The following is a 23,719-nucleotide window of genomic DNA, read 5'->3' as shown; positions in this document are numbered from 1 at the left end:
CTGGAGTGCAGTGATGTGATCTCGGCTTACTCCAGCCTCCACCTCCTGGGTTCAAGCAATTCTTCTGCCTCAGCCTCCCAAGTAGCTGGGACTATAGGCATGTGCCACTGCGTATGGCTAATTTTTGTATTTTTAGTAGAGGCAGCTCCACCATGTTGGCCAGGCTGGTCTCGAACTCCTGACCTCATGACCCACCTGCCTTAGCCTCCCAAAGTTCCGGGATTACAGACGTGAGCGCACTGTGCCTTGCCTCACAATTTCACTTTTTGAGTCAATGAATTTGCCTATTTTAGAGATATAAGTGGAATTATGCAGAATTTGCCTTCTGTGACTGACTTCTTTCACTTAGCATAATGTCCTCAAGGTCCTATTCATGTTAGATATTGTGGAATTTGCTTCTTTTTATTTTGGGAATGAGTGTAGCTCTGTTGCCCAGGCTAGAGTGCAGTGGCGTGATGTCGGCTCACTGCAAGCTCCGCCTCCCAGGTTCACGCCATTCTCCTGCCTCAGCCTCCCGAGTAGCTGGGACTACAGGCGCCCGCCACCTAGCCTGGCTAGTGTTTTGTATTTTTAGTAGAGACGGGGTTTCACCGTGTTAGCCAGGATGGTCTCGATCTCCTGACCTCGTGATCTGCCTACCTCGGCCTCCCAAAGTGCTGGGATTACAGGGGTGAGCCACTGTGCCCGGCCTGCTTCTTTTTTGAAGCTGAATAATATTTCATTTTATGTGTATACCATTTGCTTTATCCATTCTTCCTTTGATGGACATTTAGGTTGTTTCTACATATTGGCTACTGTGAATACTGCTGCAATGAGCATGGGAGTGCTAATATCTCTTTGAGATCTTGATTCTTTTGGATAAATATCCAGAAATGAGATAGCTTGATTGCATAGTAGTTCTAATTTTAAGTGTTTGAAGAAACTCCATAACGGCTACACCATTTTGCGTTTTTAACAACAATGTACAAAAGGGTTCCAGTTTCTCCCTAACCTCACTGACACATCTTGCCTTTTTGTTTGTTTTTTTTTGAGATGGAATCTTGCTCTCTTGCCCAGGCTGGAGTGCAGTGGTGTGATCTCAGCTCACTGTAACCTCTGCCTCCTGGTTCAAGTGATTCTCCTGCCTCAGCCTCCTCAGTAGCTGGGATAACAGGCACCCACCACCACGCCTGGCTAATTTTTGTATTTTTAGTAGAGAGAGCATTTCGCCATGTTGACCAGGCTGGTCTTGGACTCCTGACCTCAGGTGATCTGCCTGCCGTGGCCTCCCACAGTGCTGGGATTACAGGTGTGAGCCACCGCACCTGGCCACCTATTTTTGTGTGTGTGTGTGTGATAATACCCATTTTAACAGATGTGAGGTTATATTTCATGGTGATTTTGATTTGCATTTCCCTGATTAGTGATATTGAGCATCTTTTCATATACCTGTTAGCCATTTACAGAAATGTCTGTTCAAGTATATTCAAGTGTTTAGCCCATTTTAAGATCAGCTTACTAGGTTTTTTGGCTATTGAGTTATTTCTTATATATTTGAAAGTTAAACCCTTAGATATGATTTGCAAATATTTTCTCCCATTACATAGGTTTCCTTTCACTCTGGTGGTTGTTTCCTTTGCTATGCAGAAGCATTTTAGTTTGATGTAATCTCAGTTGCCTATTTTTGATTTTGTTACCTATGTTTTTGGTGTTTTATTCATGAAATAATTTTTAAGACCAATGTTTTTTGTTTGTTTTGTTTTTTCTGTAGGAGTCTGTAGCTTCAGGGCTTACATTTAAGTCTTTAATGCACTTGGAGTTGACTTTTGTTTATGGTGTAAGATGAGGATCCATTTTCATTCTTTTGCACGTGGATATCCAATTTTCCCAGCATCATTTGTTGAAGAAACTAGGCTTTCCTCATTATGTATACTTGGTACCCTTGTTGAAGATCAGCTGACCATGTTATGTGTGAATTTATTTGTAAACTGTCTATTCTGTTCCATTGGTCTATGTATCTGACTTTATGCCAGAATCATATTGTTTTGTTTGCTGTCACTTTGTAATATATTTTGAAATTCGTAAGTGTGATGCCCCTAGTTTTGTTCTTACTTCTAAAATTGATTTTGTCCACTTAAACTTTGTGCCCAGCTCAGGGAAGGGATAATAGCAACTTCTAGCCCAAATATCCTTCTCTGTTCTTGTTAGCCCCCAGGCAGCTGGATTTTGCCAAATCCTATCAGTAGTCCACTACAGGTAAGACAGAAGCCAGTTCTTTTGGTAGTCCCCATAAAAACTGGGGCATTGGACACAGTGTGGACCAGTTCTTTTCCTCCGTAGGCAAAATCTGGGGGCTGGGAATTTTCTTCACTCTATGCTGAGCTGGGGGAACAGATAGGGCAACTACTCTTCCCAAGCCTCCATTATCTCTGGTCTCCTGTAGGTGGTTAGATTATGTAGGACTTGTTTTACCAGTGGTCCAAAAAACAGGCAAGACAGAAACCAGTCCTTTTGGTAGCCACTGTAGAAGTTGGGGCATTGAACACTTACACCAACTCATTCTTTCCCTTGAGGGTAGCTGGGAGCTGCAGGATTCTTCCCAATCCTATGGGACTCTGCTGGGAGTAGGATTCTGGCGAGAGGGTGTCCTGAATCTCCCTTCTGGCTTTGATGAGTCTGGATTCTTATTCATCCAGGGTTCAGGAGCCTTTCAGTTAGTTTCTGGATTTCTCACAAAGGAATTTTGTTTGTGAATTGTTGCTGAATTGGTGTATTTGTTGAATGAAGGAGGGTCCAGGGCTTCCCACTCTGCCATCTTGCTGATGTTACTGCTCTGCCATTTTGTTTTGTGGGAGATTTTAAACTATCTTAAATTTAAAAATGTAATTGCAGCTCTTTGGATTTACTTTAAATATATATGTATATTTCAATTTAGTAAATATGAAAACGTTAGTAATCAAGACAGTATAGTACTTAGATAGGCATAATGTAGATATATAGATCAGTGGGATAGAACTGAAAGTATAGAAATAAACCTACATTTTTACAGTTAATTGGACAAGGGTGTCAAGACAATTTAATGTGGGAAGGAATAGTCTTCAACAAATGATGCTGAGACAGTTGGATATCCATATGCAAATGAATGACATTGGACTCTTACTTCACATTGGCTATAAAAATTAACTCAAAACCAAAGAAAGACCTAAAGATAAGAACTAAAAGTATTATAAAACTCTTAGGAGAAAACATAGGTGTAAATCTTTGTAACCTTGGACTCAGCAATATATTAATATTTTTTAGATATGACATTGGAAGCACAAGTAACAAAAGAAAAAAGTAGATAAAAATTGGACTTCAAATTAAACACTTTCGTGCTTCAAAAGTTATTGTTAAGAAAGTGAAAAGGCAATTCACAGAATGGAAGAAAATATCATATATCTGATAAAGGTCTAGTATGTAGACTATATAAAAAACTCTTACAACTCAATAACAAAAAGAAAAATAATGTAATTTAAAAATAGGCAAAGGATTTGAAAAGATATTTTTCCAAAGAAGATACACACACAGCTATTGAGCACATGAAAGATGCTCAACATTGTTACTTGTCAAGGAAATGAAAATCAAAACCACAGTGAGATACTGCTTCACATTCACTATCATAAAAAAGATGGACAATATGAAGTATTGCTGAGGGTGTGGAGAAATTGGAGCCCTCGTACATTACTGATGGGAATGTAAATGTTATAGCCATTTTGGAAAACAGTCTGGCAGTTCCTGAAAAAAACAAAACATGTAGTTACCATATGACAAAACAGTTCCAGTCTTTATACCGAAGAGAAATGAAGACGCATGTCCACACAAAAACATTTACACAAACGTTCATAGCAGCATAATTTAAAATGGCCAAGAAGTGGAAACAACTTAAATGCCATCAACTGACAAATAGATAAGCAAAATGTGGTATATCCATACAATGAAATATTATTCAGCATTAAAAAGAAATAATGCCTGTTACAAGACAGATGAACTTTAAAAACAATATGCTAAGTGAAAGAAACCAAACATAAAAGGCTGTATGATTTCACTTATATGAAATATGCAGAATACACAGATACATAGAGATAGCGAGTAAATTAATGCTTGCCTAGAGCTGGGGTTTTGGGGAGAAATGAGGAGTAATGCCAGTAGGTATGGAATTTTCTTTGGGGGTGATAAAAATGTTCTAGAATTGATTATGGGTAATGGCTTTGTAACGGAATATTGAATTGTATGTTTTAAATGGGTGAGCTTTATTGCTGTTTTAAAATTTTAGTAAATATGAGTAAAATACCTTTTAATGTTTCCTAAGGCATTAGCTTTATGCCATGAAGAGGTATTTATTTTTTAACACTTCTGTATAGGAGGATTTTTATTAGAATATTAAGAACATATAAAGCACAGTTCCCATGGTTCCTTAATTTTTAATTTTTATTTATTATTTGTTTTTGAGACAGTCTCGCTTTGTTGCTCAGGCTGGAGTGCAGTGGTACCATCTCGGCTCACTGCAACCTGTGCTTCCGGGGTTCAAGTGATTCTCCTGCCTCAGCCTGCAGATTAGCTGGGATTACAGGCATACACCACCATACCCAGCTAATTTTTTTTTTTTTTTATTTTGAGACCGAGTCTTGCTCTGTCGCCCAGGCTGAAGTGCAGTGGTACAACCTCAGCTCACTGCAACCTCTGCCTCCTGGTTCAGGCTATTCTCCTGCCTCAGCCCTCCAAGTAGCTGGTATTACAGGTGCCCACCACCACGCCCAGCTAATTTTTGTATTTTTAGTAGAGATGAGGTTTCACCATTTTGGCCAGGCTGGTCTTGAACTCCTGACCTCGTGATCTGCCCACCTTGGCCTCCTAAAGTGCTGGGATTACAGGCATGAGCCACTGTGCCCAGCCGAATACTGCTATATATACCTATCTCTATGTTTTTTTGTTTTTGTTTTTGTTTTTTTGAGACAGAGTCTTGCTGTGTCACCCAGGCTGGAGTGAGTGGCACGATCTTGGCTCACTGTAACCTCTGCCTCCGGAGTTCAAGCAATTTTCCTGCCTCAGCCTCCTGAGTAGCTGGGATTACAGGCACCACCACCATGCCCAGCTAATTTTTTTGAATCTTTAGTAGAGACGGGGTTTTGTCATTGAACTCTTGGTGTCAAGTGATTCATGTATTTGCCTCAGCCTCCCAAAGAGTTAGATTTACAGACATGAGCCATCATGTATCTGTCTTCTTTATGACTTCTCTAAAGGGCTGATTAGATTGTATATCTGTAGATTACGTGCAAGTCTTTTTTTGTTTGTGTGTTTTTTTTTTTTGAGATGGAGTTTTGCTCTTGTTGCTCAGGCTGGAGCATAATGGCGTGATCTCTGCTCACTGCAACCTCCGCCTCCTGGGTTCGAGCAATTTTCCTGCCTCAGCCTCCTGAGTAGCTGGGATTACAGGCATGCACCACCATGCTCGGCTAATTTTTTTGTATTTTTAGTAGAGATGGGGTTTCACCATGGCCAGGCTGGTCTTGAACTTCTGACCTCAGGTGATCCGCCTGCCTCTGTCTCCCAGAGTGCTGGGATTATAGGTGTGAGCCACCGTGCCTGGTCGATTACGTGCAATCTTGAAACTAAGCTGTTTGCATGAGAGTCTTCTATCCAGAGACTATACTCAGAGAAAACAACATATAATAGATTTAGACCAATGGTTCTCACCTGGAGGGCAGTTTTGTCCCCAGGGAACATTTGCCATGTCTAGAGACATTTTTGTTTATCACAACTAGGAAAGGAAACTGTGTTGGATTTAGTGAGTGTAGGTCAGGGATGTTGCTGAATATTCTACATTATAGAGGACAGCCCTTCCAAAATAAAGACTTATTCAGCCAAATATGTCGGTAGTACTGAGGTTGACCTTTATCCACACTGTAGTGGAGTTCTTGTGACTAAGCAGTATAATATAATGAATAAGAGAATGGACTCTGAAGCCAGATTGCCTGAATTTGCATCCCAGCTCTGCCAATTCCTAGCTGATACTTTTGGTTACTATTTTTGTGCTTCTCTAAAATAGTACTGAAAACAATAACCATACCTACTTTGTATGATTATTGTGAGGCTAGATGAGTTAATACATGTAAATCTTCTTTTTGTTTGTTTTTGAGATGGAGTTTTGCTCTTTTTGCCCAGGCTGGAGTGCAGTGGCGTGATCTCAACTCACTGCAACCTCCACCTCCTGGGTTCAAGCAATTCTCCTGCCTCAGCCTCCTGAGTAGCTGGGATTATAGGCACCCACCATCATGCCTGACTAATTTTTGTATTTATAGTAGAGACGGGGTTTCACCGTCTTAACCAGGCTGGTCTTGAACTCCTGACCTCAGGTGATCCGCCCACCTTGGCCTCCCAAAATGCTAGGATTGCAGGTGTGAGCCACCGTGCCTGGCCCAATACATGTAAATCTTTAGTGCCTAGAATGTAGTAAACACTCAATAAATGTTAGCATGGTTAGGATCTAAACTGTTAACTTCAAAGATATCCACTCCCGGTACCTTTGTGATTGTGGGTTAGCTCGGGAAATCCCCAAATGTACATACTTACTGGTCTACAGAAGCTGACAATATATTTGCTTTATCTTTAGCCCTATTATGAGTACTCCCATTTTAATGGCTTTTATTCCATAAGCATATTGTCAGTCACTTTCTTTCAGTCTTCTATAATTTTTTTTCCCAGTGCTTAGGGCAACACCGTAGCTTCCATCTTTTGTGTTCTAGTACATTAAAATAATGCATTAGGATGTGTATGTGTACAGTATATACGTACACAAACACACAGGATTATATTAAACATACTAATTTTTAAAAACAAAACAAAAAACTCTGACCTTATTTTCTAGGCAATTCGAAGTTTTCAAGTAGCCCTTCACATCTATCCAATGAACCCTGAAATATGGAAAGAAGACCTCTCTTGGGCAAGAACACTCCAGGAGCAGCAGAAGGTGGCACAGAGGATTAAAAAAAGTGAAGCACCAGCTGAAGTAACACACTTTTCACCAAAGTCAATTCCAGACTATGACTTTGAAAGTGATGAGATTGTTGCTGTGTGTGCAGCTATTGCTGAGAAAGAGAAGACAGTTTCATCAAATAAAACAATGGTTATTGTGTCCGCTTCTGGGGCTGTAGAGACTGTAACTGAAAAGGAGGATGGTGCTACACCACCAGATGGCTCTGTTTTTATCAAAGCCCGATGAAGCAGTATGCATAGGATTATTTGAATCTTTGATTGCCTCTTGAAGTTTTGACATAGAGACATTTACTCTGGAGATAGATAGGAGAACTCCTGGTTGTAAAATAACGTTTTTCAGATGAGGCATATAAAAACTAAAATGGCAGGATTATTGTATAGTGTTTGGAATATGCTTTAATAAGTTATGATTTATATTTCTCAAGGTTAAAATTCTGAGTAAAATGGTTTTTGATTAATAAACTTAGTTTAATCTGAATATGTAAATGAATACATTTTAAAGACAAAACTTGAAAAATGTATTCTTGAATAGTGAATAACTTGATCAATGTTACTGAAATGCTGTTTCAACTTTTGTTGTATGATAAAGGAAGTATGTGATTTCCCTCCCTCTGAGAAATATACTGCTCTTACTATTTGCTGTCTTTTTCTTGCTTCATTAGAGTAAGTCTGTCAGAAAGCTTGAATATTTTTGACATTCATTTTGATTCAAAGTTGTCATTTGGTCATATGTGGAATCTTTGAAAGTTTGGTTGAAAATGCACGCAAATGTGTACATTCTGAACATTTTCTGAAGTTTCTTTTAATTCTGATTTGTGTTTCTGTTTTGACTTTGAAGTTATAACAATGATAGTTGTTTCCTTCAGTATTTGGTAAAAGTGTGAAGTATTGATAAATATGAGAATGATGGTTTTATTTTTTAATTGTTACAGTAAGTAATCCCCCTTACCACAAACGAGTCATTTTAAAAATATGCATTTTTAAATGAATGGCTTTTACAGATAGGTTAATGACAATTGTACTGCTATATTATCCTAGTCAAAACCAATACTTTCTCTTTTTTATTTTACAAAGCTTTAAAAACCCTGGAAACAACTTACTTCTTGCTTGTATCTTTCAATTTGATGACTGGGAATTACTTTTCTAGATAACTTTTTTTGAAACTACTCAGTGAAATGAAAAATAATTACAATTTTAAATAGCTAATTATATCTTTCTAAAAATAAAAAAGTAGGGCTGTTATTAGAGTGCCAGTGAATAAATAACTTAAGCACAAAAGACATAGAAAATGGAATGTGATTTATAGTACAATCTCATGAGTTTGAGAAGGCTATATTAAAAAAATATTTTATTGAAAGGCCACAATCACATTCACAAACCAATACGGTCATTGCTAATCTGAACTATTATTTTTATACCATATACTGTAGTACAATAATATAGACCTGTTGGGTTCCGTTACTTCTGACACTCAGGAAGATACTATAGGTGTATTAATTTTATCTTTGTTAGAGATGAAAGTAGCCCACTTTATGTTAAAGATCTTACTAATGTTGGAGCATGTAAGTAATGATCTACATTTTTTATGATGATGGTTTTTAAAACTTTTGTTTTATTGGAATGCATATCTCTTTTCAGAGTTGGAGAAATTAGCATTTGCCTTGAAAAGAATATTCTTTCCTTAAGTTATATCATCAGAAAATTAGCCCTGGTTAGAGAGGTAAGTTTCAGAGTGCTCCAAAAAATATGTTATTTTACTTTGTTTAATAAAGAACATTCTCAAAACGTAAATAGGTATCCAGAGAAGTGAGTACTCAACATTTGGTATATTGTTTTGCATAATGGATGTTTGTTTATTGTGTAATTTGTGAATAAATAGTTTTTTTCTGCATTTTGAAGATTTTCCTATTATTTTGTATTGTTAGCTTTTGAAAAATTAGATTCATCTACTTAATATCTTTCTTATATGAGCATAATATATTTAAAGTACCTTGCATGGTGCCTCACACATGAAGAAATGCTAGCTATTTCAGTAAACGCTAGCTATTTCTATGAAAAACTTGAATTAGTTTGGAGATATTTAACCTCAATTTCCTCTGATTTTAAAAAAGGAGAACTTTTTTTGTATTCCTTTCCTTATCTGAAAGTAAGAAGTCTCTGCTTCTAGTATTGTAGGAGAGAGAGTGGGATTTTTCTTGACAGGGTCTATTCCTCAAGCCCCAAAGAGGCAAGACTCAGGATGGAATGCATGTGGCCGCTAGGCCCTGTTATAAGAACCTAGTTTTTCCTCTGTATTGGCGTGGTAAGCCAAGTTAGTCTCTTTCTTACCCAGATATAAGACATAAATTAGTTTAGACATAAGATAGAGGAGAAAAAGAAACAGCAAGTTATGAAGAAGGAAGGCAGCTCATTTCTGCAGGCCCCCAAGAATGCTTATTTTAGCTCATACTCTTCCATGCATGAAGAGAAAAATGTACCCATTATTTTATACAAGGATGTGAATACTGATACACAAACATTGACTAAGCTTGTTAATTTTAATGACAAATCTTTATGAATCTGAAGAGAAATAATTGATGTTCATGATATTGATATAGATGTTTAATATACTTTCTGAAATAACACTAGTGTTCAAGTTAAATTGACTGTAATTTACATTATTCTTGTTTGAGAATTGTATGGCATAGACAGTCGTTAGTCAGAGTGTCTAGACATCCAGACCATGCCTGATAACACAAGAATCATATGTCATTCTCTAGAAAACAGGCTGTTTGGTTATAGAGTATTTATCTTAAATTTATTAACAGATACTACATAAACATTGAAAAGCTGTGCAAGTTATAGATCACAGGAGCCAGATCTACTGCAGCTGGGGCCTACATACAAAATTTTATGGCAGTGGTTTCAGTATGACAATCTTTTGAATTGATGCTGCATGGTAAAACTATAAAGATTTTTTAAAAGCTCTGTCTCAGCTAGAATTTTGATGATTATAACTGAACAGTATAGCCCTTTTAGTTGTTTGAAAATTACATAATGATTCAAAAGCTTGTTTCACTGCCTTTCCCAGCACTAAGAAAATTAACAATCATTTCTTTTAATTTCCTTGAGTCAGAAGCCCTTCTAAAGTGACTCTGGACCAGCCATACTGAGCTATGATTTCATGATACATATATCAATATCTAAATGAGTTTTGAGTTGACATAAGAATCATAGTTCCATAATAATTATCTTCAAATCAATGGATATCTTAAATGTGTTTTCTTCTTCCTTAGAGATTATTATTAAACTGATGTATTTGATAAAGAATTTTGGGACTGAGGAAGTAAGTTTTTCAAACCAATAATAAGATACTGAAATATATAAATTATAAAAAATAATAAAATGAAATAAAGGAGGTTATCCCTAAAGTCATTTATCTTAGCTACTTGCAATTAAATATGGTTACTTTGGAAGAAGAAGTGTGGCTCTAAAGCTAGTGTAACATGAATCATGCCCTAATATGCATTATACATGAACTACTTTGGTGAGAAGGTAGCGGTGGGTGGGGATGGCTTCCTCTCACAGTGCTTCTTAGGCTATCCATTTACCAAGGAACTCTAATCTCTTCCTCTCACTTCACCAGGAAAGGAGGCAGTTTAAGATATAGAACTGGGCATGCTAGCCTCTTTTTCCCCTTTTGTGGATTTGTCATAACTGCAGAGAGCCTATGGTATGGTCTCTTACCAGCCACCTTGTGAACCTTGCAGTGAAAGTTCTTTGCCTCTGCAAAGGGAGATCTGTGCTTGTGCAGAACTGCCCATGCCTTAGTGAGCAGGTCTGTCTAATTCTGAGTTCAATATCCGGTGGCTATTGTTGGCATAAACTTAAAGTACATCCTCTAACCTAGCCTTTTTCAACAATAAACTTAATATATTGCATCTCCATCTGTCTGTGTCTCAAGTGGTTCAGATGTCAGGAGAGGACAGGGACATTATTTTATGACTCCCTCAAACCTTAACAAAGACTAGTGCAGATTATATTTCAAAGTAAGCATGAGATATATTAAAAACCAAATGTGGGAATTCTTTCCTAATTTAGATTTTTTTTTTTTAAATAATGGAAATTCTATTGAAATTGAGTAGTGTTAATTACAAGGCAACAAGTAAATATTTGTTCAGGATATTTAAAAGGTCTGCTGACTTGGAATTGTGACAGACCACATTGTTGACTCTAGATTGGACTGGAAGGGAAGAATGTGAAACGAATTAGGATATCCTCTGTTCACTTCTATTAACTTTTGTAAATGAGTATAACTTAGAAATAATAAAATGCAAGTATTTTAACGTTATAGTTGGGAGAATTTTGACAAATGTAAACACCCACTTCACCACCACTACCATCCTGATATAGCATATGTCCGTCACCCAAAAAGTTCTCTAAAGCCCTTTTGCGGTTGGTTCCCCTCCATCCCAACAGCCATCCCTAGTCAACTACTTGTCTGCTTTCTGTGGCTATACATTAGATTTAACTTCAGAATTCTAGAGTTTGAAATAAATAGGCCATATAATATGCAATCTTTTTGTGTCTAACTTTTTTTTTTGCCTAGCATAATGCTTTTGAAACCCATCCATGTTGAGATTCATCCATGTTGTTGTGCATATCAGTAATAAGTTTGTCTTTATTGCTGAATAGTATTCTAGTATATGGATATACCACAATTTGTTTAGCTATTCACTTATTGATGGACATTTAGGTTGTTTCAAGTTTTGATCTATTATGAATAAAGCTGCTATGTACATAAATCACAATTCTGTGTGTGGACATATGTGTTCATTTCTCCTATGTAAATACCTAGGGATGGGGCCGGGCGCGGTGGCTCAAGCCTGTAATCCCAGCACTTTGGGAGGCCGAGGCGGGTGGATCACGAGGTCAGGAGATCGAGACCATCCTGGCTAACATGGTGAAACCCCGTCTCTACTAAAAATACAAAAAAAAACTAGCCGGGCGTGGTGGCGGGCGCCTGTAGTCCCAGCTACTCGGAGGCTGAGGCAGGAGAATGGTGTGAACCTGGGAGGCGGAGCTTGCAGTGAGCCGAGATTGCCACTGCACTCCAGCCTGGGTGACACAGCGCGAGACTCCGTCTCAAAAAAAAAAAAAAAAAAATACCTAGGGATGGAATTGCTAAGTCTTATGACCAGTTTATACATAACTTTAAAGGAAACTGCCATACTGTTTTCCAAAGTATCTGTACCATATGGGATTTCTACTAGCAATGTATTAAATTAATTTCAGTTTTTCCATATCCTTGTCAATGATTGATGTTGTCAGTCCTTTAAATTTTAGCCACTTTCATGGATATGTAGTAGTATTTCATTGTGGTTTTAATATGCGTTTCCCTAATGATGTTGAGCATCTTTTCATAGGCTTATCTGACATTTCTCTATCTTTTTGGGAAAGTACCTGTTCAAATATTTTGCCCATTTTTAATTTAAGTTATCTTATTATTGAGTTGTAAGAGTTTTCCTTTCTACTGGATAGAAGTCCTTCATGAGCTGTAAGTATTGTGTATATTATCTTCCCATCTGCAGTTTGCTTGTTTTCTTAGTGATACCTTTTAAAGAGTGGAAGTTTTTAATTTTGATGATGTCTAATTTATAAGGTTTTTTTTTTTCCTTTATGGTTGTGCTTTTTGTGTGCTAAGAAACCTGTCCTTACTCCTAAATCACAAAGATTTTCTGTTTTGTGCTAGAAGTTTTATAGGCTTAACTTTTATGATTAGGTCCATGATCCATTTCATGTTAATTTTGTTGTTGTTATTCATATTTTCACCTGATCCCCTAACTTTTTGTTTTAAGCTTATTTTACTTTTTAACTTTTATTTTAGGTTTGGGGTACATATGAAGCTTTGTTACTAAGATAGACACGTGTCATGAGGGTTTGTTGTACATATTATTACATCATCCAGGAATTAAGCTTAGTATCTTTTATAGTTATCTTTTCTGCTCTTCTCCCCCCTGCCACCCTCCCCACTCAAGTAGACCCCGTTGTCTGCTGTTTCCTTCATTGTGTTCATAAGTTATTATTATTTAGCTCCCATTTTTAAGTGAGAACATGTAGTATTTGGTTTTCTGTTCCTGTGTTAGTTTGCTAAGGATGATAGCCTCCATCTCCATCCGTGTTCCCATGAAAGACATGATCTCATTCTCTTTCATGGATGCATAATATCCCATGCTGTATATGTACCACATTTTCTTTAGCCAGTCTGTCATTGATGTGCATTTAGGTTGATTCCAAGTCTTTGTGAACAGTGTTGCAATGAACATTTGCATGCATGTGTCTTTATGGTAGAATGCTTTATGTTCCTCTGGGTAAAGGGACCCAGTTAAGGGATTGCTGGATTGGATGGTAGTTCTGCTTTTAGTTCTTTGATGAATCACCATACTGCTTTCCACAATGGTTGAACTAATTTACACTCCCACCAACAGTGTGTAGGGTTCCCCTTTCTACGCACCTCACCAGCTAGCGTCTGTTTTTTTTTGACTTTCTTATAATAGCCATTCTGACTAGTGTGAGATGGTATCTCATGGTTTTGATGTGCATTTCTCTAATGATCAGTGATATTGAGCTTTTTTTCATATGCTTTTTGGTTGCATGTATGTCTTCATTTGAAAAGTACCTGTTCATGTCCTTTGCCCATGTTTAATGGGGTTGTTTTTCTCTTTTAAATTTGTTTGAGTTCCTTATAGATGCTGGATATTAGACCTTCCTCCGATGCATAGTTTGCAAATAGTTTCTCCCATTCTGTAGGTTGTCTGTTTACTCTGTTGGTAGTTTCTTTTGCTGTGCAGAAGCTCTTAAGTTTAATTAGATTCCATTTGTCAATTTTTGCTTTTGTCGCAATTGCTTTTGGTGTCTTTGTCATGAAATCTTTGCGCATTCCTAGGTCCAGGACGGTATTGCCTAGATTGTCTTCCAGGGTTTTTATAGTTCTGGGTTTTATGTGTAACTCTTTAATACTTCTTGAGTTGATTTTTGTATATGGTGTAAGGACGGGGTCCAGCTTAAGTCTTCTGCATATGGTTAGCTGGTTATCCCAGTACCATTTATTGAATATGAAGTCGTTTCCCCATTGCTTCTTTCTATCAGCTTTGTCAAAGATCAGATGCTCATAGATGTGTGGCCTTATTTCTGGGCTATCTACTTGTTCCATTATTCTATGTGCCTGTTTTTGTACCAGTACCATGCTGTTTTGGTCACTGTAGCCTTGTAGTATAGTTTGAAGTCAAGTAATGTGATTCCTCCAGCTTTGTTCCTTTTGCTTAGGATTGCCTTGGCTATTTGGGCTCTTTTTTGGTTCCATATACATTTTAAAATATTTTTTTTTTCTAGTTATGTGAAGAATGTCATTGGTAGTTTGATAGAAATAGCATTGATGAATGTCATTGGTAGTTTGATAGAAATAGCATTGAATCTGTAAATTGCTTTGGGTAGTATAGCCATTTTAATGATATCGATTCTTCCTATCCATGAGCATGAGATGTTTTTCTATTTGTTTGTGTCTTCTCTGATTTCTTTGAGCAGTGTTTTGTAATTCTCATTGCAGAGACCATTCACATCCCTGGTTAGCTGTAGTCTTAGGTATTTTATTTTATTTTTGCAGCAGTTGTGAATGGGATTGCCTTTCTGATTTGGCTCTCAGTTTGGTTCTTGTTGGTGTATAGGAATACTAGTGATTTTTGTATAATGATTTTGTATCCTGCAACTTTGCTGAAGTTGTTTATCAGTTGAAGGAGCTCTTGGTCTGAGACTATGGGGTTTTCTAGATATAGAATCATGTCATCTGCAAACAGAGATAGTTTGATTTCCTCTCTTCCTATATGGATTCCCTTTATTTCTTTCTATTGCCTGATTGCTCCGGCCTGGACTTCCAATACTATGTTGAATAAAAGTGGTGAGAGAGGGCATCCTTGTCTTGTGCCAGTTTTCTAGGGGAATGCTTCCAACTTTTGCCTATTCAGTATAATGTCGTCTGTGGGTTTATCATAGATGGCTCTTACTATTTTGAGCTTTGTTCCTTCAATACCTAGTTTATTTAGAGTTTTTAGCATGAAGGGATGTTGACTTTTATCAAAAGCCTTTCTACATTTATTGAGATAATCATGTGGTTTTTTGTCTTTAGTTCTGTTTATGTGCTGAATCACATTTATTGATTTTGATAAGTTGAACCAACCTTGCATCATGAGGATGAAGCCTACTTGATCATAGTGGATTAGCTTTTTGATGTGCTGCTGGATTTGGTTTACAAGTATTTTGTTGAGAATATTTGCATTGATGTTCATCAAGGATATTCATTGGCCTGAAGTTTTCTTTTTTTGTTGTGCCTCTGACAGGTTTTGGTATTAAGCTGATGATGGCCTCATAGAGTAAGTTGGGGAGAAGTCTTTCTTCCTAAATTTTTTAGAATAGTTTCTGTAGGGATAGTACCAGCTCTTCTTTGTACATCTGGTAGAATTCGGCTGTGACTCCATCAGGTCCTGGGCTTTTTTTGATTGGCAGGCTATTTATTACTGATTCAATTTCAGAGCTTGTTATTGGTCTGTTCAAGGAATTGATTTCTTCTTGGCTCAGTCTTGGGAAGGTGTATGTGTCCAGGAATTTATCCATCTCTTCCAGATTTTCTGGTTTGTGTGCATAGTGGTGTTCATAGTAGTTTCTGGTGGCGGTTTTTATTTCTGTCAGGTCAGTAGTAGCATGCCCTTCATCATTTCTAATTGTGTTTATTTGGATCTTCTCTCTTAATTACTGTAGATTGTGACCTGTTTTATTAATTTTTTCCAAAAAACCAACCCCTGGATTCTTTGATTTTTTGAATGTTTTTGAATTGTTGATTTTCAGCTCTGATTTTTGTTATTTCTTATCTTCTGCTAGCTTTGCGATTGATTTGTTCTTACTTCTCTATTTCTTTTAGTTGTGAAGTTAGGTTGTTAGTTTGAGATCTTTGTAACTTTTTGAGTCAGACATTTAGTGCTATGAATTTCCCTTAACACTGCCTTAGCTGTGTTCCAGAGATTCTAGTATGTTGTATCTTTGTTCTCATTATTTTCAAAGAGCTTCTTGCTTTCTGCTGTAATTTTATTATTTACTCAAAAGTCATTCAGGACCATGTTGTTTAATTTCCATGTAATTTTATGGTTTTGAGTGATTTTCATTGTGTTAACTTCTATTTTTATTGCACTGCAGTCCGAGAGTGTGTTTGGTATGACTTTGGTTCTTTTACATTTGTTGAGGATTGTTTTTATGTCCAATTATGTGGTTGATGTTAGAGTATGTGCCATGTGGCAATGAGAAGAATGTATATTCTGTTGTTTTTGGGTGGAGACTTCTGTAAAAGTCTATCAGATCCATTTGGTCCAGTGCTGAATTTAGGTCTGGAATATCTTTGTTAATTTTCTGCCTTGATGATGTATCTAATACTGTCAGTGGAGTGTTGAGGTCTCTCACTATTATTCTTTGGAAATCTATGTCTCTTTTTAGGTCTCTAAGAACTTGCTTTATGAATCTGGGTGCTCCTGTGTTGGGTGCATATATATTTTGGATAGTTAGGTCTTCCTGTTGAATTGAACCCTTTACCATTAAGGTAATGCTCTTCCTTGTCTTTTTTGGTTTGAAATCTGTTTTGTCTGAAATTAGTATTGCAACCCTTGCTTTTTTCTGTTTTCCATTTGCTTGGTAGATTTTTCTCTGTCCCTTATTTTGAGCCTGTGAGTGTCATTATGTGTGAGGTGGGTCTCTTGAAGACAGCATACCATTGGGTCTTGCTTTTTTATCCAGCTTGCCACTGTGCCTTTTAAGTTGGACATTTGGCCTGTTTACATTCAAGGTTAGTATTGATATGTGTGGATTTGATCCTGTTATTGTGCTGTTAGCTGGTTATTATATTGGCTTGTTTGTGTGGTTGCTTTATAGTGACAGTGGTTTCTGTGTTTGTGTTTTTGTACCAGCTGCTAGCGGTCTTTCCTTTCTATGTTTAGTGTTCCTTTTCAAGATCTCTCGTAGGCAGATCTGGCTGAAATGAAGTCCCTCAAAATTTGCTTATCTGAAAAGGATCTTATTTCTTCTTCACTTAGGAAGCTTAATTTGGCTGAATATGAAATTCTTGGCCAAATATTTTTTTCTTTAAGATGTTGAACATAAGCCCCCAATCTCTTCTGGCTTATAGGCTTTCAGTTGAGAGGTCTGCTGTTAGCCTGATGGGGATCCATTTGTAGGTGACTTGCACTGTCTCTCTGTCTGCCTTTAACATTCTTTCTTTCATTTCAACCTTGGAAAATCTGAGGATTATGTGTCTTGGGGATGATCTTCTTGTGCAGAATCTTACAGAGTTCTCTGTATTTCCTGAATTTGGCTGTTGGCCCCCCTACAAAATTGAGAAAGTTGATAGATGATATCCTGAAATATATTTTATAATTTGTTTGCTTTCTCCCTCCTCCCTGTCAGGAATGCCAGTGATTCGTAGATTTGGCCCCTTTACATAATCCCATACTTCTCAGAGGTTTTGTTCATTCCTTTATATTCTTTTTTCTTTATTTTTGTTTGATTGTCTTATTTCAGAGAACCAGTCTTCAAGTTCTGAGATTCTTTCCTCAGTTTGGTTTATTCTGCTGTTAATACTTGTGATTGTATTGTGAAATTCTTGTATTGTGTTATTCAGCTCTGTCAGACCTGTTAGGTTCTTTTTGATACCAGCTACTTTGTCCTTCAGCTCCTTTATCACTTTATTGTGATTCTTATTTTCCTTGGATTTGGTTTTGCCATCCTATTGAATCTTGATATTCTTTGTTCTTATCCATATTCTGAATTCTATTTCTATCATTTCAGCCAGTTCAACCTGGTTAAGAACTCTTGTTGGAGAACTGGTGGAGTCATTCGGAGGACACCCTGGCTGTTGGAGTTACTGGAGTTCTTGCATTGGTTCTTTCTCATCTCTGCATGTGGATGTTTCTTTAACTGCAGTGTAGATTGAGTACAGTCAATAGGCTTCTTTTCTGGATGTTTTCACTGGGCTGAGGCTTTATGTAGGGTCTTTATTTGAAATTGACTTCTTTTCTCTGGTTTCAGAGTCAGGGTATGTTAGTGAGGTATTTTTGGTGTTGAAGTTTTGGGGTGTGATCCAGCAGGTGACACTTAGGCTTGTTGGTCAGTGTGTAGATTCTTGCTCAGTTGTATGGCTCCCCTATGGTTCCTCACAGTTGCAGTCATGTTCCCTTTCAGTGCTCTGAAAGTGTGGGTTCCTCTACCCCTTGAGAGCTGGTTATAGTTCACAACTTGGTACTCATGGGCTGCCTACTGCAGCTCTGGGGCAATCTCAGTGTTTATGTTCCTTCCCCATCATAGAGGCAGCAGAGGAAGATATCTTATTAGGGGTTGTGGCCAAGGGTCGTTTGCTTGACTCCTGAGGGCTCCACTCCAGAGAAATGCAGGTCAGGAATCACTCAGTGCAGTCAGTCCAAGCCAGGGGTTCCCTGTCTGGTGACGAGCCATGGGGGTGTGTGCAACCCATGGGAGATGGACTGGCCTCCTCTCCTTGGGTCGACTGCACCTTGTTGGAGGTATGGATAAGGAACTTAGGGTCTTTGCTCCTTTGTTAGTCCAAGGGTGGCAAGGGCAGTTTCACTGCAGAGGCAGTAGCAGAGAGGCTTTCAGCTGCCCCTGGAGGCTCTGTTCAGGGAGTTGCCGAGTTAGTACTGGCTTGATAGCTCTGGGCAGGGGGTGGCTGGAGACCTGCGCCTGGTGGACCTGCTTTTTAGTTTTCAATGACTCAGTCTTACCCATGTTTTAAGTTTATCCCTAAATGTTTCACATTTTTGATGCAATTATAAGAATTTTTAAATTTTCATCTTCCAATTTTGATAACTATTACATAGAAATACAGTTGATTTGTGTATATTGACCTTGTAATCTATAGCCTTGATGAATTCATTTATTAGTTACATTAGCTCTTTTATAGATTCCTGGGGATGTTCTACATACATAACATGTCTTTATGAATAAAGACAGTTTTCCTTCTTCCTTTCCAAACTGTGTGTCTTTTATATCTTTCTCTTGCCTTATTGCACTTGCTAGAACTTTCAGTACACACAAACTGTGAGAATAAACTTTATTTACAACTTTTTAGTCTTTCACCATGAAGTGTGAAGATTGATGTAGATTTTTATACTTTTTTTAAATTAAATTGAGAAAATTCCCTTACTAATCTGTGAACACTTGTTTATTATGAATGGGTGTTGAATTTTGTTAATTGTAGTTCCCGCATCTATGAGATAATATTTCTCTTTTATTCTCTTTGTATGGTAAGTTACATTTATTTTTCAGATGTTAAATCAACTGTATTTCTGGGATTAAACCCTCCTTACTCATGATGATTATCCGTTTTAGATATTGCTTGATTCCATTTGTTAACATTTTATGAAGGATTTTTGTGTCTGTGTTCATGAGGGATATTGGCCCATAGTTTCCTTTTCTTGTAATATCTTTGTCTGGGTTTCAAGTCATGATATGTTGACCTCATAAAAAATGTTGAGAAGTATTTTCACTTACTCTTTTCAATATAGTTTCTGTAGATTTGGTGTCATGTCTTTCTGTAATGTTTAAAAGAACTCACAAATAAAATCACTTAGGCTTACGGTTTTTTTGGGGGGTAAAGTTTTTAATTACAAATTCAGTTTTAAAAATAGCTATTGTGTAAATATTATTAATTATATCACATTTGATAGTGTAGTTTGATTAAATCAGGATCCAAAAAAGTCCATTCATTGCATCTATTGCTATGTCTTTTCATCCTTTATAATCTATGACTTACCCTTCCTCTTTTTTTTTTCCAGCTCATCTTTAAAGGAACTGGCTCATTTGTCTTTAGAATTTTCCACGTTTTCTGTTTTGCCTATGGCATTGTACCTGGTGTCATTACAGTTTTTTCTGTTCCTATATTTCCTCTTCATTGGACTTAGATCTAGTGGTTTGATCAGATTCATTCAGTTTTTTTGGCAAGAATACATCATGGGTGGCTGTGGGTACATCACTAGAAGTTAAATATTTCTTGCCATCTGTTTCTCTTTGTAATGTCAGCAGCCATTGACTATGATTGTCTAGATCCATTATTTCATTAGTGGCTACAAACTGGTGAGAATTCTGTTACTCTTTTGGTACTAGTAAACTTTAAAGAAAAACTTTCCCTCATCGACTATTTTCTTATGCTGGAAAGACTACAGAGTAAAGGCTGTTTATATAATAAAGACTTTGTTCTTTGTCTTCTTACCACTTTTCAAAATAATTAGTTGGCTCCCTAGAATCCTCCAAAGGTGACCAATGAGGTGTTTTGTTTTGTTGTATCATTATAAAGTAATGCATTGAGACATAATTGATATGTTTCAATCTCTGCAGTTACTGTTTTCATTGATGGCATATACATCCTGGACTTTAGCAGATAATACTAAATTCATTTTTCAAAGTGGTTGTATCAGTTTTATACTCCCAAGAACAGTATATTTTTTGAAGCATACTTGGTATTTTCATACTTTACTTATTTTGCAAATACGATTGGAGTATAAGGGTGTATTATTGTAGTTTCACTGCTATTTCTTAATTTTAAAAAATTTAGGACATTAAGTACTGACATTGTACTATAGATGAGTATAACTTAGCTGTCTTATATTTACTACTTCTTTCTTAATTCTCAGTATAATTATAATTTAGGTTTCAATCTACATTTATGATGATGATGATTATTATTATTATTACATTTTAGAGACAGAGTCTTGGTCTGTTGCCCAGGCTGGAGTCCAGTGGTACCATCTTAGCTCACTGTAACCTCAAATTCATGGCTCAATAGATCTACCTGCCTCAGTCTCCCGAGTAGCTAGGACTACAACAAGCACGTGCCACCATGCCTGGATAATTTTTCTTTTTTTTCTTTTTTTTTTTTTTGTAGACAGTATCTCTCACTGTGTTGCCCAGACTGGTCTTGAACTCCGCAAGTGAGACCATGTGGTATTTGGTTTTCTGTTTCTGAGTTAGTTCACTTAGGACAATGGTCTCTAGTTCCATTTGTGCTGCTGCAGAGGACATGATTTCATTCTTTTTTATGGCTGCCCAAGAGGAGTTTGTGCAAGCAATCCTGTCTCATCCTCCCAAAGCTTTAGGATTACAGGTGTGAGCCGCTGTACCTGACCGTATATTCATTATTTGATATGAGTATAATCATTACACATAATTTAGTTCACTTTGTATATTATGTTTATTTTACCTTTCTTCCACCTCTGTTTGTTTTTCATGGAGTCAATAATTGCCTTTTTTAATTCATTAGTTTCCTATGTATATATATTACTAATTTTTCTAATAGAACTATAATGCTACCCTCAATTTTGCCAAACATCAAATAATCTATTAATTTTCCTTCTTTTTCTTTTTTGTTTGTTTGTTTTGTTTTGTTTTGAGACAGAATTTTACTCTCTGCCCAGGCTAGAGTGCAATGGTGCGATCTCGGCTCACCCTGCAACCTCCGCCTCCGGGGTTCAAGCAATTCTCCTGCCTCAGCCTCCCAAGTAGCTGGGATTACAGGCATGCGCCACCACGTTTGGCTAATTTTGTATTTTTAGTAGAGACAGGGTTTCTCCATGTTGGTCAGGCTGGTCTTGAACTCCCGAACTCAGGTGATCCACCTGCCTTGGCCTCCCAAAGTGCTGGGATTACAGGGGTGAGCCTCTGTGCCTGGCCTTCCTTTCTTTCTTTCCTTCCTTTACTTTCTTTTCTTTCTTTCCTTTCTTTCTACCGTGGGGATATCAGAGAGCCTTCCCTCCTGCCTCAGTCTGGTTTCACTGTGCTCTGCCTATTGCAGAGCTGTTGCGTTGGGTTCTCGTTCATTGTTCTTGGAATTCTTTTTCTCCTCCTTTGTATTAAATCCCGTTTCACCCTTCTCAAGAAAGAGAAATACTTACCTAATTATTCAGATTTTAGTGTGTGGAGTTGCTGTGGTTAAAAGTTCTTAGGAAAAAGTTATGACTGGTGTTCTCTTCTGTCCTTCTCTTCCATGGTGGGAAATGGGGTGGATGGCCTGGCAAGGTAAAGGGAATGGATAAATGATTGAATGGTAGAGATGTTGATAGAAGGACCAAAGGCCCAGCTCTCTTTCTCTCTTCCTTTCTGCCAGGGTACTTCCAGTTTGGAGTTAAAGCACCAGCTGTAGCCCAGAGAAACCCCACAGTAAGCAATGGGACCAAATGTTCTCTCTTGTTGTAAGTGTCTTGTTTTTTCTGGTTCCATTTTTCATGTGTCTGGATGACAATCTTGAGATCATAATTGCAGCATCTTAGATTCAGGCTTGGATGTAATGGGGGAAGGGCATGAGGTGGGCCAGTATTGGAAGAAAGCAAGCATGGTTTGTTCTGAGACTAGTACAAGTAGTTTAGGAAAAATGAATATTTGTGTAACGGAAATTTTTCTGCATTAACATTTGAGGCCATGTGGATAACTAACAGTAAATATTACTGTGCCTTGATTTTTCCATGTCCCTTTTGTATTTATTGCCCCTAAGGGAAAACTTGTGGAGAGGACTAGCTATGGTTTGGGAAAGAACTCTTGATTCTGTGGTCCCTTGGTCGAAGTACCATTTTATTTTTTATTTTATCATTTTATTTTAGATTCGGGGGGTATGTGTGTGTGTTTGTTAAATGGGTATATTGCATACTGGTGGGGATTGGGCTTCAAGTGTACCCAATACCCAAATAGTGAACATAGTACCCAGTAGGTTATTCTTCACCCCTTGCTCTCCCCCACCTCCCCACTTTTGGAGTCCCCAGCATCTATTAGTTCCATGTTTATGACCATGTGTACCCATTGTATAAGTGTATTTATAAGTGAGAACATGCAGTGTTTGCTTCTCTGTTTCTGAGTTAGTTCACTTAGGACAATGGTCTTCACCTTCATTCGTGTTGGTTCAAAGGACATGGACATGATTTCTTTCTTTTTTATGGCTGCACAAAGTACCATTTTTTTCTTTTTTTCAGATGGAGTCTCATTCCGTCGCCCAGGCTGGAGTGCAGAGGCCGATACTGGCTCAAGTGATTCTGGGTTCAAGTGATTCTCCTGCCTCAGCCTCCTGAGTAGCTGGCTGCATGCCACCATGCCTGGTTAATTTTTGTATTTTTCTTTTTTTTGAGACAGAGTCTCACTGTATCACCCAGGCTAGAGTGCAGTTGTGCAATCTTGGCTCACTGCAACCCCTGCTTCCAGGGTTTAAACGATTCTCTTGCCTCAGCCTCCCAAGTAGCTGGACTACAAGGCGCCCACCATCATGCCTGGCTAATTTTTATATTTTTAGTGGAGATGGGGTTTCATTATATTGGCCAGGCTGGTCTTGAACTCCTGACCTCGTGATCTGCCTGCCTCAGCCTCCCAAAGTGCTGGGATTACAGGCGTGAGCCACCACGCTCAGCCGATTTTTGTATTTTTAAGAGAGACAGAGTTTCACCATGTTGGCCATCCTGGTCTTGAACTCTTGACCTCAAGTGATCCACTTGCCTTGGCCTCCCAAAGTGTTGGGACTGCAGGTGTGAGCCCCTGCACCTGGCCTAAAGTACCATTTTAATAGTCCTGCAAATCTATCTTTTCTAACATACTTGATTTAATTGGTTAGATTGTCTCAAAGATTACAATATGGTGTTAAAATTAC

General features: G+C 37.7%; 1 protein-coding gene across 2 annotated transcripts in view; it reads left to right on the top strand.

Moving 5' to 3' along the window:
- Positions 1-8,902, top strand: part of TTC33 (tetratricopeptide repeat domain 33) — a 40,767-nt gene extending 31,865 nt beyond the window's left edge. For both annotated transcript variants that reach the window (XM_009208331.2, XM_009208332.4), the window contains one exon: positions 6,884-8,902. In XM_009208331.2, the coding sequence (XP_009206595.1) occupies positions 6,884-7,237 (354 nt within the window). In that variant the 3' untranslated portion in view covers positions 7,238-8,902. The remainder of the gene's footprint in view (positions 1-6,883) is intronic.
- Positions 8,903-23,719: the final 14,817 nt, after the last annotated feature.

The sequence above is a fragment of the Papio anubis genome, chromosome 5 (assembly GCF_008728515.1).
Source record: "Papio anubis isolate 15944 chromosome 5, Panubis1.0, whole genome shotgun sequence".
Taxonomy (NCBI): domain Eukaryota; kingdom Metazoa; phylum Chordata; class Mammalia; order Primates; family Cercopithecidae; genus Papio; species Papio anubis.
The sequence above is the reverse complement of the archived record's forward strand: the minus strand, read 5'-3'. Positions and strand labels throughout refer to the sequence as shown.